This window comes from Mustelus asterias, chromosome 28 (genome assembly GCF_964213995.1).
Source record: "Mustelus asterias chromosome 28, sMusAst1.hap1.1, whole genome shotgun sequence".
NCBI lineage: Eukaryota > Metazoa > Chordata > Chondrichthyes > Carcharhiniformes > Triakidae > Mustelus > Mustelus asterias.
In genome coordinates, this window is record NC_135828.1 from 8,955,982 (window position 1) to 8,976,497 (window position 20,516).

A 20,516-nucleotide genomic window follows, 5' to 3' on the forward strand; every position below is an offset into this window, starting at 1 on the left:
CCCCCCCCCCCCCCCCCCCCCCACCCCAATGATTCAGAGCTGCAGCCTACGACCGTGATCTAAACCTGTCGGAACAGGCCAAAGATGTGCTGGTTAGGTTGATTGGCCATGCTGAATTGCCCCTTAATGTCCCGGGATGCATAGGTTAGAGGGATTAGTGGGGCAAATATGTGGGGTTACGGGGGATATGGCCTGTATAGGATTGTTGTCGGTGCAGACTCGATGGGCCGAATGGCCTCCTTCGGCACTGTAGGGATTCTATGATTCTAGGCTGGAGGGGCTGAATGGCCTCCTCTTCGTCCTGTGTTTCATTGTGGGAACTGGACCCTGTAACTGAAACACTGTGAGGACGTATTAACATCTTTTATAATGCTTCAAAACCTATGGCAACTTGCCGCTAGTCCAGGTTTTCACCCGCTTGCTGGTGTACCTGAGGAGTGAGATGGCTGCAAGTTACTTGGTCGATCCTGACCCAGCAGGAATTAAAAAGTAAATGTTCCACCACTCCGTGTTAGCAGTGTCTTTCTTTCTGTGTTGGATTTTCAGATGTTAACTGATGAGTGCAATCTCTACTCGGTGACTACCCAGCCTGCCAACACCTTGATTTGATTCGATTTATTATTGCCACTTGTATTGGGATACAGTGAAAAGTATCGTTTCTTGTGCGCTATACAGACAAAGCATACCGTTCATAGACTACATAGAATCCCTACAGTGCAGAAGGAGGCCATTTGACCCATCGAGTCTGCACCGACCACAATCCCACCCAAGCCCTATCCTCCTAACCCCACACATTTACCCTAGGTTGTCCCCTTGACACTAACGTGCAATTTTAGCACGGCCAGTCCACCTAACCCGCGCACCTTTGGACTTTATGGAGGAAACCGGAGCACCCGGAGGAAACCCACGCAGACACGGGGAGAATGTGCAAACTCCACGCAGTTCCCCAAGCAGGGAATCGAACCCGGGTCCCTGGCGCTGTGAGGCAGGAGTGCCAGCCATTGTGCCATCCTGAGAGGAGAAGGAAAGGAGAGGGTGCATAATATGGTGTTATAGTCACGACTAAGCCGTAGAGAAAGATTGCCTAATAAAAGGTAGGTCCATTCAAAAGTCTGATGGCAGCAGGGAAGAAGCTGTTCTTGAGTCGGTTGGTCCGTGGCCTCAGACTTTGGTATCTTTTTCTCAACGGAAGTAGGTGGAAGAGAGAATGTCCGGGGTGCTTGGGGTCCTTAATGATGTTGGCTGTTTTTCCGAGGCAGCGGGAAATGTGGATGGAGTCAATGGATGGGAGGCTGGTTTGTGTGATGGACTGGGCTACCCTTTGTAGTTTCGTTTGGTCTTGGTCAGAGCAGGAGCCACACCAAGCTGTGATACATCTGGAAAGGATGCTTTTTATGGTGCATCTGTAAATTCTGGTGAGAGTTGTCGTGATCATGCTGAATTTCCTTAGCCTTCTGAGAACATAGAGGCATTGGCGGGCTTTCTTAACTATAGTGTCCGCATGGAGGGACCTGGAAAGGCTGTTGGTGATCTGGATACCCAGAAATTTTTGATGACTGACCTGCCATCTGTCTTCCCCCTGACCAGGAGTGAGTTTCACACTCGCGCACAGACCCTGTCTGCCTGCTGGTCGATTTCCCATTCCAGACCTCACCAACAGTAAGGGAATTCCAAACTGTCTAACGATGAGTTTGTGACAGTGGAAGGGGATTATTTTATCGTTAATTCTTTGGGATATGGGTGTCGCTGGCTAGGCCAGCACTTAGTGCCTATCCCTAATTGCCCTTGCGAGGGTGGTGGTGGACTCCCTCCTTGAGCCGCTGCATTACGTGCGGTGCAAATACACCACAGCGGAGGGAGGGATTTTGACCCAGTGACAGTAAGGGAATGAGTTCCAAGTCAGGATGGCGTGTAGCTCAGGGCGTGGGGGGATCTTGCAGGTGCTGGAGTTCCCAGGCGCCAGCTCGTCCTTCTGGGTGGTGGGTTTGGAAGGTGCTGTCAAAGGAGTCTTACTGAGTCCCTGAAGTGCATCTTGTAGATGGTACACACTGCAGCCACTGTGCATTGGTGGTGGAGGGAATGAATGTTTGTGGCAGGGGTGCCAATCAAACGGGATGCTTTGTCCAGGGTGATTTTGATCTTTTTTGAGTGTTGTTGAACCCACCCTCATCCAGGCGAGTGGGGAGTATTCCATCACACTCCTGACTTGTGCCTTGCAGATGGTGGACAGGCTTTGTGGAGTCAGGGGGTGAGTTACTCATCGCAGGATTCCCAGCCTCTGACCTACTCTTGTAGCCACAGTATTTATATGGCTGGGTCCAGTTCAGTTTCTGGTCCCTGGTAACCCCCAGGATGTTGATAGTGGGGGATTCAGCGATGGTAATGCCATTGAATACCAGGGGGAGTTGGTTAGATCCTCTCGTTGGAGATGGTCATTGCTGGGCAAATGTTCAATTCCACTCGAATTGTGTGTGGCCTGTTACAGCCATGGCTTAGCTGCGCAAAGCTCATGTTCACACATCAGTCTGGGTGACGAGTTGGGGTGGGTTGCGGTAAGATATGGATTGGATAGGGTGGGGGGAGAGCTGAGCCCCCGATTGTCTCTGCTTGCTGAGTACATGCCACCTCCTCCACCCCCAGCTCCAGTCTATCCAAGATACAAGTCCTCACTCTCAGCTCTTCGCCTGACAAGGGACTGGGAACATGCAGTCTGCGGAGTTCAGTTCGATTCCGATGACTGTCCAGAAACCCTGCCAAGTGCTATTCAATGGTGCTGGCAATTGCCCACTTCATTTTCAAAAGACGAAATGCAATCCATTTATTGTGGCACTTTCTAAAGCTCCCGTCCACTTGAATCATAGAATCCCTGCAGTGCAGAAGGAGGCCATTTGGCCCATCGAGTCTGCACCGACCACAATCCCAACCAGGTCCTGTTCCCGTAACCCCCACATATTTACCCTGCTCATCCCCCTTAACACTGGGGTCAATTTAGCACGCTCAATCAACCTAACCCGCACATCTTTGGACTATGGGAGGAAACCGGAGCACCCGGAGGAAACCCACGCGGACACGGGGAGAACATGCAAAGTCCACACACAGACCCGAGGCCGGAATTGAACCCGGGTCCCTGGCGCTGTGAAGCAGCAGTGCTAACCACTGTGCCACTGTGCCGCCCCATGTTGAAATGTATTTCCAGCCTCTGCCACACCTGAGGAACAGGCGTAAATGTTCGAGCTCCCATTCTGTCCGAAGACCAGAGTTGAGGGCAATGCAAGCGTTGTGACACAAAAGCTTATAGGTTGAATGTTGAAGTTATAGTCTTTGAGCATAATATGGGACGGCACTATGGCACAGTGGATGGCACTGCTGCCTCTCAGTGCCAGGGACCCGGGTTCAAGAACAAAGAACAAAGAACAATACAGCACAGGAACAGGCCCTTCGGCCCTCCAAGTCCAGGATTGAATCCTGAAACCAGGATCCCCGCCCAATTTTCCAGCCTATCTACATCCTAATATCCTATCCACCGAGCTGTCCCTCACAGCTATGATGCTTTGTTCATCACAACCTATTAACTCACCCCCACCACCCCATTCCAGACCATGTGATCTCCAGGGAGAGGCGAAAACCCAGAGTGAAAACCCCAGGGCCAATATGGGGAAAAGATAATCTGGGAAATTCCTCTCCGACCCCCTGAGGCGATCGAAACGAGTCCAGGAGATCACACTGGCCCTGATCAGAAAATGCTTCCCAACCCTATTCATTTCCACTTCTGCTTTACGAACACCATCTGAATTCCCTGCCCCCGAGACAGGTTCCCAACTATCCGCAGTCTCGCTCTGTACTGGCACCAGCAAGATGATCATAGAATGAAGCCTTGAAACGAGAAACAAAGAACAATTAGCCCGCGCCGCTCCCTGGTCCAAACTAGACCACTCTTTTGTATCCCTCCGTTCCCACTCCGTTCATATAGCTGTCTAGATAAGTCTTAAACGTTCCCAGTGTGTCCGCCTCCACCACCTTGCCCGGCAACATATTCCAGGCCCCCACGACCCTCTGTGTAAAATATGTCCTTCTGATATCTGTGTTAAACCTCCCCCCCTTCACCTTGAACCTATGACCCCTCGTGAACGTCACCACCGACCCGGGGAAAAGCTTCCCACCGTTCACCCTATCTATGCCTTTCATAATTTTATACACCTCTATTAAGTCTCCCCTCATCCTCCGTCTTTCCAAGGAGAACAACCCCAGTTTCCCCAATCTCTCCTCATAACCAAGCCCCTCCATACCAGGCAACATCCTGGTAAACCTCCTCTGTACTCTCTCCAAAGCCTCCACGTCCTTCTGGTAGTGTGGCGACCAGAACTGGACGCAGTATTCCAAATGCGGCCGAACCAACGTTCTATACATCTGCAACATCAGACCCCAACTTTTATACTCTATGCCCCGTCCTATAAAGGCAAGCATGCCATATGCCTTCTTCACCACCGGCCTTCAATTCCGGCCTCTGGTCACTGTCTGCATGGAGTTTGCACATTCCCCCCGTGTCTATGTGGGTTTCCTCTGGGTGCTCCGGTTTCCTCCCACAGTCCAAAGATGTGTGGGTTAGGTGGATTGGCCATGCTAAATTGTCCCTGAGTGTCAGGAGGATTAGCAATATAAATACGTGATGTGAGAAGGATTTTGATATGATTTGATTTATTATTGTCACATGTATTAACATACAGTGAAAAGTATTGTTTCTTGCGTGCTATACAGGCAAAGCATACCATTCATAGAGAAGGAAAGGAAAGAGTGCAGAATGTAGTGTTACAGTCATAGCTAGGGTGTAGAGAAAGATCAATTTAATGTGAGGTAGGTCTATTCAGAAGTCTTGACGGCAGCAGGGAAGAAGCTATTCTTGAGTCGGTTGGTACATGACCTCAGACATTTGTATCTTTTTCCTGACAGAAGAAGGTGGAAGAGAGAATGTCTGGGGTGTGTGGGGTCCTTAATTATGCTGGTTGCTTTGCCGAGGCAGCGAGAAGTGTAGACAGAGTCAATGGATGGGAGGCTGGTTTGAGTGATGGACTGGGCTACATTCACGACCTTTTGTAGATCCTTGCGGTCTTGGGCAGAGCAGGCGCCCATACCAAGCTGTGATACAATCAGAAAGAATGCTTTCTATGGAGCATCTGTAGGGCCTGGATTGTTGTCGGTGTCGGCTTGATGGGCAGAATGGACTCCTTTTGCACTGCAGGGATTCTATGAACATCTCAGCTTAGTAAAGATGATAGGGAAGATGGGATAATGTGAAGATAGGTAGGGAATCCGCTAAATCCGTACAGTGGAAATCCAACTTCTATTATTTGATTGTCTCTGATGTATTCTAACTTTTACGTAACAAAACCTCTGCTGAAGTAAGACTCAATTAAGTTCTTAAAAATAAACTTGAACTACATATCAGTGACTTGAGATTCCAGACCTTGTCTCATTTCAATTCTGTTGGTTAATCGAGGGATTGAGTTTAGGAGTCGGGAGATAATGCTGCAGCTTTATAGGACCCTGGTTAGACCCCACTTGGAGTACTGCGCGCAGTTCTGGTCACCTCATTACAGGAAAGATGTTGAAGCCATTGAAAGGGTGCAGAGGAGATTTACAAGGATGTTGCCTGGATTGGGGGGGAAGCCTTATGAGGATAGGTTGAGGGAGCTTGGTCTCTTCTCCCTGGAGAGACGAAGGATGAGAGGTGACCTGATAGAGGTTTGCAAGATGTTGAGAGGTCTGGATAGGGTAGACTCTCAGAGGCTATTTCCAAGGGCTGAAATGGTTGCTACGAGAGGACACAGGTTTAAGGTGCTGGGGGGTAGGTACAGAGGAGATGTCAGGGGTAAGTTTTTCACTCAGAGGGTGGTGGGTGAGTGGAATCGGCTGACGTCGGTGGTGGTGGAGGCAAACTCGTTGGGGTCTTTTAAGAGACTTCTGGATGAGTACATGGGATTTAATGGGATTGAGGGCTATAGATAGGCCTAGAGGTGGGGATGTGATCGGCGCAACTTGTGGGCCGAAGGGCCTGTTTGTGCTGTGGCTTTCTATGTTCTATGTTAGTATATTTGTTTTCTATGACACTTGGCAGTTTGAACATACGAAGCTACATAGTAGGAGATCCTAAAGCACGTCACAACCAGTTAAATAATTGCTAAGTATGGTTTTAGTTTATTGATATGTAGACCAAATGCGACGGACAGTTTTCACATGGCAAAATCTGGCAATCTGTGGCGATACAGTTAGTTAATGTGTTCCTGGTGGTCAAGGGATAAATATTGGCCGGGACCCAGGGAGAACTCTCCTCTCCATCTTTGGAAGGGGAAATGGGATCTATTGGGAGGCCAGATGGGGTTCTCAGATTAGCGTCTCATTGAGAAAGGGCGTGCCTCCAACAGTGTAGCGCTCCCCCACTTGATACACGGAAGGCCAACTTAAATGGTCAACTTCCTGGAGTGAGACTTGAAGATGGTAAAGAGTGCGACACTCCAGTATTTGTCAGCCCGTGCTGCTGATTGACGTCTTGGGGCTTTTGAAGACATTCCTTTGCATCTCTGGGCATCAATCCCAGCTTGGAACATTACTTGGATCTTCCCCAGTCTTGTCTCGGAGCCAGCTGGTTGGGAGAGTGCCTGCTTTCCCCACGCTCTTTGTGTTGTCTGCTCTGTGCAGAGTTAGATAATCTCCGGGAAGGCAGCATTGGATGCCGGCTAATGCGTTAGCAGCCTCAGCCGTGCTTTCTGAGCAGGTCAGTGTGCAGCACCGCTCGTCTCTGAGTGAGAATGGGCGTTACGTCAGTGTTCGACAACGTGTGGTGAGATTGCAGCTCGTGTGTTAAGCTCACTGACCTCCAAAAAAAAATTCTCCATATTTTTAGGGCACTCGTTATTAAAGGGGGCGGTGGGAGCAGCGGAAGGAAACTTCTTGAGTTTCTTAATCAAAGTGATTGGCTGCAGTGTGGAGATGTGGGAAAGGATTTGATTTATTATTGTCACATGTCAACATTGGTATGCAGTGAAGAGTATTGTTTCTTGCACGCCATACAGCCAAAGCATACTGTTCATAGAGAATGAAAGGAGAGAGTGCAGTATGTAGTGTTACAGTCATAGCTAGGGTGTAGAGAAAGATCAACTTAATGCAAGGTAAGTCCATTCAAAAGTCTGACAGCAGCAGAGAAGGAGCTGTTCTTGAGTCGGTTGGTACGTGACCTCAGACTTTTGTATCTTTTTCCCGGATGGAAGAAGGTGGAAGCGAGAATGTCCAGGGTGCGTGGGGTCCTTGATTATGCTGGCTGCTTTTCCGAGGCAGCGGGAAGTGTAGACAGAGTCAATGGATGGGAGGCTGGTTTGTGTGATGGACTGGGCTACGTTCATGACGGAAGCCGAGCTAATATAGAATTCGCACTGTGCCGAAGAGACCAGTCGGTCCATTGAGTCTGCACCAACTGTCTGGCAGAGTAACTTACCCAAGCCCTCTCCCCTGTCCTATTCCTGTAACCCTACACATTTATTATGGCCAATTCACCTAATCTACACATCTTGGGACACAAAGGATCAATTTAGCATATCCAATCCATCTAACACATCTTTGGTCACTAAGAGGCAAGTTAGCACGGCTAATCCACCTAACCTGCACATGTTTGGACTGTGGGAGGAAACCAGAGCACCTGGAGGAAACCCACACAGACACGGGGGCGAACGTGCAGACTCCACACAGATAGTGACCCAAGCCGGGAATCGAACCCGGGTCCCTGGCGCTGTGAGGCAGCAGTGCTAACCACTGCGCTGCTGTGCCGCATGACATTTAAGCACACCTCCCTGTCTTCTAAACTCCAGCGTGTATAGGCCCAACCTGTGTTCAGCCTTGATAAGATAAGCCCCTCATCTCTGGAATGTGCCAGGTGAACTTTCTCTGAACTGCTCCTAACCCATCAATCGCTCTCTGTCTGGTGCAGGTCTCAGTAGAGAGTAGGAGTGTTGATGGGGGTGATGTTCGGAGGGCTGAACGGTTCTTGGGCAGCGCTCCTTTGGAGTAGCAGCCACTGGTGCCAAATGTTTAGAAATCGATTCTGATGCAGTCACGGGGTAACTGTTCCAGGCTGGGTGAGTCATAGAGGTTTCCAGCATGGAAACAGGCCCTTCGGCCTAACTTGTCCATGCCGCCTTTTTGTTTAAAACCCCTAAGCTAATCCCAATTGCCCACATTTGGCCCATATCCCTCTATACCCATCGTACCCATGTAACTATCAAAATGCTTTTTAAAAGACAAAATTGTACCCGCCTCTACTACTACCTCTAGCAGCTCGTTCCAGACTCTCACCACCCTCTGTGTGAAAAAATTGCCCCTCTGGACACTTTTGCATCTCTCCCCTCTCACCTTAAACCTATGCCCTCTAGTTTTAGACTCCCCTACCTTTGGGAAAAGATATTGACTATCTAGCTGATCCGTGCCCCTCATTATTTTATAGACCTCTATAAGGTCACCCCCTCAGCCTCCTACGCTCCAGAGAAAAAAGTCCCAGTCTATTCAGCCTACTCATAACTCAATCCATCAGGTCCCGGTAGCATCCTAGTAAATCCTAAGGATAAGGGTGGACTCCAGTTGGACTGTTCCCTGGAAAACACTGATCGAGAGCACTGTACTGAGCTTCCAAGTAGAAGCGTTCACCAGCAGTCACTGTAACATTTGGCAGCGCATATGCGCACGGTTGGGTTGTTTGTGTAACTGGATCCTCAGCCATTGCAGCAGAGAACTTGTCAGCATTGCTGGAGACCGTCTAAACATTCTGCCAACTCAGAAGCTATGAATGATAACTGTTAATTAACTTGGTGTCAGTGCTGGTAGACACATGGAGTTCAGGTAGAGTTCAGGCATCATCTAGTTGCAGAGGACTAAAGGCTTTATGTCCTTTCCCAGTGATCCCACAAGGAGTGGTTTGGGTCTGGAATGCATTGCCTGGAAGTGTGGCGGAGGCAGATTCAATCGAGGCATTCAATTTGATGATTAGTTGAATAGAAACAATGCGCAGGGGTGTAAGACCACTTGGGGCGGCACGGTGGCACCGTGGTTAGCACTGCAGCCGTACAACGCCAGGGACCCGGGTTCAATTCCAGCCTCGGGTCACTGTCTGTGTGGAGTTTACACATTCTCCCCGTGTCGGCGTGGGTTTCCTCCGGGTGCTCCGGTTTCCTCCCACAGTCCAAAGATGTGCAGGTTAGGTTAATTGGCCATGCTAAATTGACCCGAGTATCAGTTTAAATTTAAAATTTACATCTTGTAAAATTACACTTAGCACATCAGATGTACAAGTTTCAAGTATCATTTCAAACATTATACAAGTTCAAAGGTATCCCAGTGCAGTATACTTTTTTTATGCAGTGTATTTACAAGCACTCATCACAGTGGATGACTTACTCCACTGTTTCCATTCCATGGGGTTACGGGAATAGGGCCTGGGTGGGATTGTGGTTGGTGCAGACTCGATGGGCCGAATGGCCTCCTTCTGCACTGTCGGGATTCTATGATAAGATATTGGAACAAAATTAGGCCATTTGGCCCATCGGGTCTGCGCTGCCATTCGATCATGGCTGATAGGTTTCTCAAACCCCATTCTCCCTCCTCTTTCTCAGAACCTTTGATCCCCTTACCCTTATCAAGAACCTATCTATCTCTGTCTTAAAGACACTCAATGACCTGGCCTCCACCGTCTTCTGCGGCATTGAATTCGATAGATTCACCACCCTCTGGCTGAAGAAATTCCTTCTCATACTGGTTCTGAGGAATGGGAGAAGACAGGGGAATGGCAGTAAGTCACAATACTCATTTGGAGAGCCAGTGCAGACGCGATGGGCCAAATGGCCTTCTCCTGCGCTATGATTCTATCATGTCGAGATCAGGCTGGCCATTCAGCAATCAGCCTTCCCTGTTTATGGGTTGGCTTGTAAATATGATTTCACCGTGTTCTGTGTGCTTGAATGCTGTGTAAACCAATATGACCATCTACCTCCATGCTTTGATTTGATTTATTATTGTCACATGTATTAACATATAGTGAACAGTATTGTTTCTTGCGCACTATAAGATAAAGCATACCGTTCATAGAGAAGGAAAGGAGAGAGTGCAGAATGTAGTGTTACAGTCATAGCTAGGGTGCAGAGAAAGATCAACTTAATGTGAGGTAGGTCCATTCAAAAGTCTGGCAGCAGCAGGGAAGAAGCTGTTCTTGAGTCGGTTGGTACGTGACCTCAGACTTTTGTACCTTTTTCCCGATGGAAGAAGGTGGAAGAGAGAATGTGCAGGGTGCGTGGGGTCCTTAATTATGCTGGCTGCTTTGCCGTGGCAGCGGGAAGTGTAGACAGAGTCAATGGATGGGAGGCTGGTTTGCGTGATGGATTGGGCTACATTCACGACCTTTTGTAGTTTCTTGCAGTCTTGGGCAGAGCAGGAGCCATACCAAGCTGTGATCCAACCAGAAAGAATGCTTTCTATGGTGCATCTGTAAAAGTTGGTAAGAGTCGTCACTGACATGCCAAATTTCCTTAGTCTTCTGAGAAAGTAGAGGTGTTGGTGGGCTTTCTTAACTATAATCCGGCATGCGGGGACCAGGACAGGTTGTTGGTGATCTGGGTACCTAAAAACTTGAAGATCTCGACCCTTTCTACTTCGTCCCCGTTGATCTAGACAGGGGCATGTTCTCCTTTACGCTTCCTGAAGTCGATGACAATCTCCTTCGTTTTGTTAACATTGAGGGAGAGATTATTGTTTCTGCTCCAGTTCACCAGATTCTCGATCTCATTCCTGAACTCCGTCTCGTTGTTGTTTGAGATCCGTCCCACTATGGTGGTGTCGTCAGCAAACTTGAAAATCAAGTTGGAGGGGAATTTGGCCACACAGTCATAGGAGTATTGTAGGGGGCTGAGAACACAGCCTTGTGAGGCACCGGTGTTGAGGATCATCGTGGAGGAGGTGTTGTTACCTATCCTTACTCATTGTGATCTGTGGGTTTGGAAGTTCAGGATCCAGTCACAGAGGGAGGTGCCGAGGCACAGGCCACGGAGTTTGGAGATGAGTTTCATAGGAATAATGGTGTTGAAGGCTGAACTATAGTCAATAAATAGGAGTCTGAGACAATGCGTTTGCCACAATGGGGCTGTTTGGAAGAGTTTATTGCTGAGAGCCCCACTCCCTGGCTGCACCAACATCTTGAGATGAACAAGTAACAGATCAGTGTCTCCAGAGGTGAGAATTGAGGTTAATGGGTTATTTATCAGTCTGTGTTTCAGTAAATATTTCACAACTCTTGAAATCGGTGTAATTAAAGGGATTTTATGTTTTGTGAGTGTGACTGGGGTGAAAAGTAATGAAATATGGACAGTGAAACTGACTTCAGAATGGGGAGATTGAAAACATCCTGAAAGAAACCAGATTTCAGCCTGGCCTCTTGCGCATCCCCGATTTTAATCACTTCATCCACCCATCGCTCTGGAATTCTCTCACTAACACACTCCTCCCCTGTCCCTCCCTCTCCTCCCCCCCCTCTTCCATCCCTCCCCTCCCCTCCCCTTCCCTCCCCTCCCCTCCCCTCTCTTCTCTCTCCTCTCCTCTCCTCTCCTCTCCTCTCCTCTCCTCTCCTCTCCTCTCCTCTCCTCTCCTCTCCTCTCCTCTCCTCTCCTCTCCTCTCCTCCTCTCTCCTCCTCTTTTCATTCATGGGACATGGGCGTCACTGGCTGGGCCAGCATTTTATTGCCCATCCCTAGTTGCCCTTGGGAGGCAGTTGAGAGTCAACCACATTGCTGTGGCTCTGGAGTACACAGAACTCCCACTCATCTGATGAAGGAGCAGCGCTCCGAAAGCTTGTGGCTTGTGCTACCAAATAAACCTATTGGACTTCAACCTGGTGTTGTGAGACTTCTTGCTGTCATGTGTAGGCCAGGCCGGGTAAGGATGGCAGATTTCCTTCCCTAAGGGGCATGAGTGAACCAGATGGGTTTTTCCAACAATCGACAATGGTTTCACGGTCATCAGTAGATTCTTATTTCCAGATATTTTTTATTGAATTCAAATTCCACCACCTGCCGTGGGAGGATTCGAACTTGGATCCCCAAAACATTAGCTGAGTTTCTGGATGAATAGTCTAGCGATAATACCACTGGGCCATCGCCACACAGTAAGATGCTTCTGAGCGTTGTCCTCTTTGATTCAGCTGTTGGTCACCTGGCCTAACGTTTCCTTTCGGGCGGCACGGTGGCACTGTGGTTAGCACTGCTGCCTCACAGCACCAGGGACCCGGGTTCAATTCCGGCCTCGGGTCTCTGCCTGTGCAGAGTCTGCACGTTCTCCCCGTGTCTGTGTGGGTTTCCTCCGGGTGCTCCAGTTTCCTCCCACAGTCCAAGGATGTGCGGGTTAGGCTGTGCGGGTTAGGCTGTGCTAAATTGCTCCTAGTGTCAGAGGTGGACTAGCTCAAGTAAATGCGTTGGGTTATGAGGATAGGGCCTGGGTGGGATTGTGGTTGGTGCAGACTCGATGGGCCGAATGGCCTCCTTCAGCGCTGTAGCGATTCTCTGAAGATGGTTCGCTGTGAGATTTAGTTTGATGTTCCTGTTCGGAGCGCCTTGGGATGTTTTCACTCTGATTATGTAGATGCTGGTTGTTACTGTTGCCATAACGATGGTCTTTGGCGTGATTTTTGCAGATGGCCAAGTTACTCCGCTGGTAGAGCTCTCCGCCAAGCAAGTCGCCCTTCACATTCCCTTCGAAGTGGTTGAAAAGGTTTACCCACCGGTGCCAGAGCAGCTACAGCTTCGCATTGCCTTCTGGAGCTTCCCTGAAAACGAGGAAGATATCAGGTAACAAGACGGTGAACACGCGTGACACTCCCTGCACGCACGGCGGAGCAGGCTCGACAGGCCACCTGGTCCAATCCTGCCATTCTTGGGGGAGAGACTTCAGTTGAAGTTTCAAGTTTTTTTTATTAGTGTCACAAGTAAGGCTTACATTAACACTGCAATGAAGTTACTGTGAAAATCCCCTCGTCGCCACACTCGAGCGCCTGTTCGGGTACACTGAGGGAGAATTTAGCACCTAACCAGCACGTCTTTCGGACTGTGGGAGGAAACCGGAGCACCCGGAGGAAACCCACGCAGACACGGGGAGAATGTGCAAACTTCACACAGGCAGTGACCCAAGCTGGGAATCGAACCCGGGTCCCTGGTGCTGTGAGGCAGCAGTGCTTGCCACTGTGCCACCATGTCGCCCGGGAGATAGATTGGAGAAGTTGGGGTTATTCTCCGATGAGAAGGCTGAGGGGAGGTTTGATCATGACGGTGTCTGGGACGGAGTACATGGGGAGAAACTGTTCCCATTTGTGGCAATTTCGGGGACCAGGGGACACCGATTGAAAGCGAGTGATTAAAAACAACCTGTCACCATTGGCTAGGATGTGGAATGTAGAGCGTGGCGCAAGCAGGTTCATAGAATCATAGAATTGTACAGTGCAGAGGGAGGCCATTCGGCCCATTGTGTTTGCACCAACCACAATCCCATTCGGGCCCTATTCCCGTAACCCCACGCATTTACCCTAGCTAGTCCCCCCTGATACTAAGGGGCAACTTAGCATGGCCAATCCACCTAACTTGCAAATCTTTGGACTGTGGGAGGAAACCGGAGCACCCGGAGGAAACCCACGCAGACACGGGGAGAACGTGCAAACTCCACAAAGACAGTGACCCAAGCTGGGAATCGAACCTGGGTCCCTGGCGCTGTGAGGCAGCAGTGCTAACCACTGTGCCACCGTGCCGCCCCAATCGGGGAGGGAATTGGGGATAAGCACCTGAAGAGAGAGAATTTGCAGTTCTCCAGGGAAAGAATCATAGAAAGGATCAAAGGGCAAAGCCATTGCTCTTGCAGGGAGCTGGCATAGACATGATGGGCCGACTGGCCTCCTTCAGTCCTGCCAACCGCTCTCGGATTCTGTATTTATTGAATCAACTACTCTTGGGTGGTGGCAAGATCTGCATTCCAACCCACACGTCAGGTAAAGATGTTTCTCCTGAATTTCCTGGTGAATTTATTAGTGCCACCCTCAGTTTATGACCCCTTGTTCTGGTCTATCCCTCCAGTTCTCAAAGAACTTCCATTGTGGATTTCCCTCAAATTTTTTTTAGTTCTTATGAGTTCATGGTATGTGGGTGTGGCTGGCAAAGGCCAGCCCTAATTGCCCTTGAACTGAACATTTCCAAGGATAATTTAAGAGTCAACCTTGTTGCGGTGGGTGTGGGGTCACTAGAGCAGACTGGGTAAGAACAGCAAATTTCCTTCCCTAAAGGGCATCAGTGAAGCAGCCAGATCTTTGCAACAATTGATGATAGTTTCATGGTCATCATTGCTTGCTTTATATTCCAGATTTAATTAATTGAATTTTAGGTTCATAGAATCACAGAATCCCTACAGTGCAGAAAGAGGCCATTTGGCCCATCGAGCCTGCACCAACCACAATCCCACCCAGGTCCTATCCCCGTAACCCCACTTATTTAGCCCACCAAACCCCGCTAACCTACGCAGCCCAGGACACTAAGCGCGGCCAATGCACCTAACCTGCACATCTTTGGGACTGTGGGAGGAAACCGGAGCACTCGGAGGAAACTCATGCAGACGCGAGGGAATGTGCAAACTCCACACAGACCGTGGTCACCCGAGGCTGGAATTGAACCCTGGTCCCTGGTGCCGTGAGGCAACAGTGCTAACCACTGTGCCATCGTGCCGCCCAAGTTCTACCAGCTGCCAATGTGGCTCAATCGGCATCGACGAAGAGTTGGATTGTGCTCAGCTGAAGGTACCTGTTGTGATTGGATGCTCCCTTTTGACGGGGTCTGCGAGTGTCACCGTGGGAACCGTGGCCAAAAGCAGAAAAACTCACATCACCAGGATTGTGCGCGATTCTTGCCAACAGCTGTAGACTTGGTAGCCGAAAGCTAGTGAACAGGTACCAAGAATAACTTGAAAGGCTAAGTTGGCACAGACAAGAGGCAGGATTCCTGCTTCTGCTGCTCACTGTGCAGGAAGAGGTGATGGCCTAGTGGTATTATCACTAGACTATTAAATCCAGAAATTAAGCTAATGTTCTGGGGGACCCGGATTTGAATCCCGTCACGGCAAGATGGTGGAATTTGAATTCAATAAAAAAAAATCTGGAATTAAGAATCTCCTGATGACCATGAAACCATTGTCGATTGTCGGAAAAACCCATCTGGTTCACTAATGCCCTTGAGGGAAGGAAATCTGCCATCCTTACCTGGTACGCTGCCTTCAGGAGAACAGTGACCACGACACCACACAACCCTGCCACAGCAACCTCTGCAAGATGTGCCGGATCATTGACACGGATGCCATCATCTCACGTGAGAACACCATCCACACGGTACATACTTTTGCAACTCGGCCGACATTGTCGACCTGATACGCTGCAGGAAAGGATGTCCTGAGGCATGGTACATTGGGGAGACCATGCAGACGCTACGACAACGGATGAATGAACACCGCTTGACAATAACCAGGCAGGAGTGTTCCCTTCCAGTCGGGGAACACTTCAACAGTCACGGGCATTCGGCCTCTGATCTTCGGGTAAGCGGCCTTCACGACACACGACAATGCAGAATCGCTGAGCAGAAACTGATAACCAAGTTCCGCACACATGAGGACGGCCTCAACCAGGATCTTGGGTTCATGTCACACTATCTGTAACCCCCACAACTTGCCTGGGCTTGCAAAATTTCACTAACTGTCCTGGCTGGAGACAATACACACCTCTTTAACCTGTGCTTAACGCTCTCTCCACTCACATTGTCTGTACCTGTAAAGACTTGCATTCCAACTATTATCTTGGAATTGCACTCACCTGATGAAGGAGCCTGAGACTCCGAAAGCTTGTGCTACCAAATAAACCTGTTGGACTTTAATCTGATGTTGTGAGACTTCTTACTGTAACCTGGTCTGGCCTACATGTGACTCCAGAGCCACAACAATGTGCTTGACTCTCAACTGTCCTCTGAAATGGCCAAACAAGACACTCAGTTCAAAGGCAATGAGGGATCAGCAATATGGGGTGGCACAGTGGTTAGCACTGCTCCCTCACAGCGCCAGGGACCCGAGTTCAATTCCGGCCTCGGGTCACTGTCTGTGCAGAGTCCTTACCTTGTACTTACTTACATCTGCACTTACCTCGCATTAAGTTGATCTTTCTCTACATCCTAGCTATGACTGTAACACTACATTCTGCACTCTCTCCTTTCCTTCTCTATGAACGGTATGCTTTGTCTGCATAGCGCGCAAGAAACAATACTTTTCACTGTACTCATACATGTGCCAATAATAAATCAAATCAGTCTGCATGTTCTCCCCGTGTCTGCGTGGGTTTCCTCCGGGCGTTCTGGTTTCCTCCACAGTCCAAAAGACGTGCTGGTTAGGTGCATTGGCCGTGTTAAATTCTCTCTCGGTGTGCCCGAACAGGTGCCAGAGTGTGGCGACTAGGGGATTTTTACAGTAACTTCAATGCAGCGTTAATGTAAGCCTACTAATAAATAAAGTTTTAAAAACTTTAATCTTCTATAAATGCATGGGCCAGTCAGCAACGCCAATGTCCCGTGAATGAATGAAAAAAAACAATTGGTTGGCGTTGAGCTGGGCCATACTAGTGCTGGGGAGGTGAGGAGCTTCCTGGTCCCAGGCTGTATGGGTGTTGGGCTGAATTTGAGGCTGGTGTTGTGAGGGCGAGGGGCAGACCTTGTTGTCGTCCTATGCAGTGACTGGGGATGGTCCTGGTCCCATTCGCCATATGGCAGAACAGTCGACACATAACGGGTAGACCCTGACTGTTCGCTGTGCGCATCTTCCACACTTTGACCCTCGTCTGTGGGATTTTTCAGGGGGAATGGGGATGACGCCAGGCTTTGCGGGACAGTTGTTTCAGCAGCTGGAATACAGGATGGGGTAAATTTTCCTGTTTTTCTTTCTTCATTGATCGCCATTCAGTTATTTTTTTTTGTTTGGGATGTCACTATGATTGTACGCTATCGATTGGCTCCAGCAGGAATGGTTTGTCTCTTGTTACTAACCAGAAACAGCACCTCAAAGCTGGTTCTAGGATCTGATTAGCCCCTTGGAATACGGGAAGGCATCGGATTTGATTTCTGGCTAACCGATTTATTGAGCAGTGAGACTGAAGGGAGAATGTCCCACTGGGTTCTGTAATATACAATTTGTAATTAATTATTTTAAAATGTATTTGGAGGTTGGTTCTGGGACCAGGTTACGGGAACTGTGCGTTGTTGCCATGCCGCACTCGCCCAGATAGTCCACTTCTTGACTCAGAACAACTTAATTCAAACAATTAGGGAGCGAAATGTGAGCTGACAGTGCTGGTCTCAAATTATCTGCCAATTCTGGTTGGCACTATGCCTCAGAATTTCTATTCAGTCACTTATCTTCAGTTTAACAGGAACCTTTAGCACTCCCTATGGGGCCTGGCACAAGGAGCATGGTTAAGAGCAGAGAGCCAAGTGTAAAATTTACTGATGACTTAGATGAGGTTTTGAAGCATGTTTCCAAACTGTTGACTTGGTTTGTAAGGTGGTAGGAACCCTTCTGAGGAGCCCAAAGGCGTTTTGGACCAAAAACAAGGGAGGAGGTGGCCAAGGCATGTTTGTTTCTCTGCTTAACTGTAATGGCTTCAATCAGGTCGTTGAAGTGGGCCTATTGGAGTATGAACTCCCTGATTAAGGATCGGCCTGGCAAGGCGTGCCATCTACAGATCCAGGCAGCGGGCAATCGAGGGGGTCGTCCAACCCGATTGTCTGGCCCTCTACCGCGGCTATATTCGCGGCCGGGTGTCCCTGGAAAGGGAGCAGGCGATGTCCGGGGGCACAGTTGATGCCTTCCGTGCCCGCTGGGCACCGCAGGGATCGGGTGTGTTATTGACACCTTTAATCACATTTTAATTTAATGTTTTAAGTTTCCTTTCTACTTTGTCTTTTGTTTCGGGCGGTTCCCCTCCTTTTAGGGAGCTGCCCCTTTTGAGTTGTCCCGAAGTTAGTTTGATTTCGTTTATCTGGTTGGACAACAAAAGATGTTCCTGATTAAGGATCCAATCGGTGGGCCAATCTTTGCCTTATACTTAACAGGGAGTGTCAGTTCCTCTGACACCCCTGGAGGTAGACTGCTGACTGATAGCACTCTGTAAATAAAGGGATTTTCTGGAAGGGACTTCTGCCCCCGAAGACTTATTACATCAACCCCCTTTGACTTTTGTTAATGAGCGGGTTGGAAAAGGTCTATTCACCACGCTGCTACACATTGGTGGGTAGATCCGGAATCAGAAGGCCAATTGCTCCTCCTCGTGTGTGTGCGTAAGCAATCGAGTGGAATCTCAGTTAACCTCTCCGTAGAGCTCCTGGAACTCTGCACGGCAGATCAAAAGGCTACGGAAGGGCATGGAGTTCGGACACCGGGTCCTGTGTCCAAGCCACAGAGTCATTCTAGTGCAGAAGGAGGCCATTCAATCCATTGACGACGCTATATATATTGAAGAGGAACATGTGGCGATGAAACTTGCTGGCGGGTGATCCAGAGAGATTCCGGCGGAGCTGAAATTCCACCACGGCAGTTTGGGAATTTGGTTTCCAATATTTTTGTTTTTAAAACGTGGCAAGCCTATCAGATTGACGCGAGAATTCAACTGTTTCACAAATACAGAAGCGAAAGACTGCAGATGCTGGAAACCTGAAATAGTCAATTCCTCTTTTTTTTTAAGCTCTGACGAAATTGCTATGATGAAGAGTCATCCAGACTCATAGAGTCCCTACAGTGCAGAAGGAGGCCATTCGGCCCATCGAATCTACATCAACCACAATCCCACCCAGGCCCTATCCCCATAACCACGTGTATTTACCCTAGCTAGTCCCCCTGACCCTAAAGGGCAATTTAGCACGGTCAATGCACCTAACCCTTTGGATTGTCTTTGGACGTCTTTGGATTGTGGGAGGAAACCGGATCACCCGGAGGAAACCCACGCAGACACGGGGGAGAATGTGCAAACTCCACACAGACAGTGACCCAAGCCGGGAATCGAATCTGGGTCCCTGGTGCTCTGAAGGAGCAGTGCTAACCACTGTGCCACCCATCGAAACGTTGGCTCTATTTTCTCCCCACAGATGCTGTCAGACCTGCTGAGATTTTCCAGCATTTTCTGTTTTTATTTCGGATTCCAGCATCCGCAGTATTTTGCTTCTATTTGTACTCTCTTTTGATTTCTTCATGTGAATGTATGTTTCTTCTGTCATGGGATGTGGGAGTCGCTGGCAAGGTCAGCATTTGTTGCCCATTCCTAATTGCCCTTGAACTGAGTGGCTTGCTGAGCCATTTCAGAGGGCAGTTGAGAGTCAACCACATTGCTGTGGCTCTGGAGTCACATGTAGGCCAGACCGGGTAAGGACGGCAGATTTCCTTCCCTAAAGGGCATTAGTGAACCAGATGAGTTTGTGCAACAATCGATGACACGGAGAACGTGCAAACTCCACACGGACAATGACCCGAGGCCGGAATTGAACCCGGGTCCCTGGCGCTGTGAGGCAGCAGCGCTAACCACTGTGCCACCGTGCTGCCCGTTGTATACACGCTGCCTGTCTGCATGAGCAAACCAGCTGGAGCCAGTGTCATACTCGGGTCTGAATGGCCTACTGATGATCCTTTATGAGAATATGCTTTCTTTCCCCCTTTGTTACATAGGTTGTGTAAGGACACCCAGGGGATAACTGCACTCCTGTTGTATTGAACTGAGCGGTGAGGTTTTATGGAAAATGATCTCACCTTTCAGTATACAAAGAAACTCCTCTGAGAATAACCGCAGTGAAGGTTTAACTTGCGTTCTGCTCAGGTGGAACTTACTGAAGTGTGTTAACCTGCTTAGGATTCTTGGCTAGTATCTGGTTATGTTGGCAAGGACTATACTGAATAGACTAATTCCTTTAGAGAAGAAAATCTGACATCCTTACCTGGTCTGGCCTACATTTCTTTTATTCGTTTGTGGGACATGGCTGGCCAACATTTATTGCCCATATCTAGTTGCCCGAGGGCAGTTGAGAGGCAACCACATTGCTGTGGCTCTGGAGTCATATGTCGGCCAGACCAGGTAAGGACGGCAGATTTCCTTCCCTAAAAAGCATTAGTGAACCCTAGTGGGGTTTTTCCAACAATCGGTAATGGTTTCATGGTCATCAGTAGATTCTTAATTCCAGATATTTTTTATTGAATTCAAATTCCACCATCTGCCGTGGCAGGATTCGAACCCGGGTCCCCAGAACATTAGCTGAGTTTCTGGATTAATAGTCTAGCGATAATACCACTAGGCCATCACCTCCCCGTGTACTCAACAATGTGGTTGACCATGCTCTGAAAGACTAATTAGGGATAGAGTCATAGAGGTTTACAGCATGGAAACAGGCCCT

The 20,516-nt window shown here is 49.0% G+C and overlaps 1 protein-coding gene across 2 annotated transcripts in view; it reads left to right on the plus strand.

Moving 5' to 3' along the window:
• Positions 1 to 20,516, plus strand: part of zswim8 (zinc finger, SWIM-type containing 8) — a 201,096-nt gene that overhangs the window by 31,047 nt on the left and 149,533 nt on the right. For both annotated transcript variants that reach the window (XM_078199386.1, XM_078199387.1), the window contains exon 3: positions 12,713 to 12,866. In XM_078199386.1, the coding sequence (XP_078055512.1) occupies positions 12,713 to 12,866 (154 nt within the window). The remainder of the gene's footprint in view (positions 1 to 12,712; positions 12,867 to 20,516) is intronic.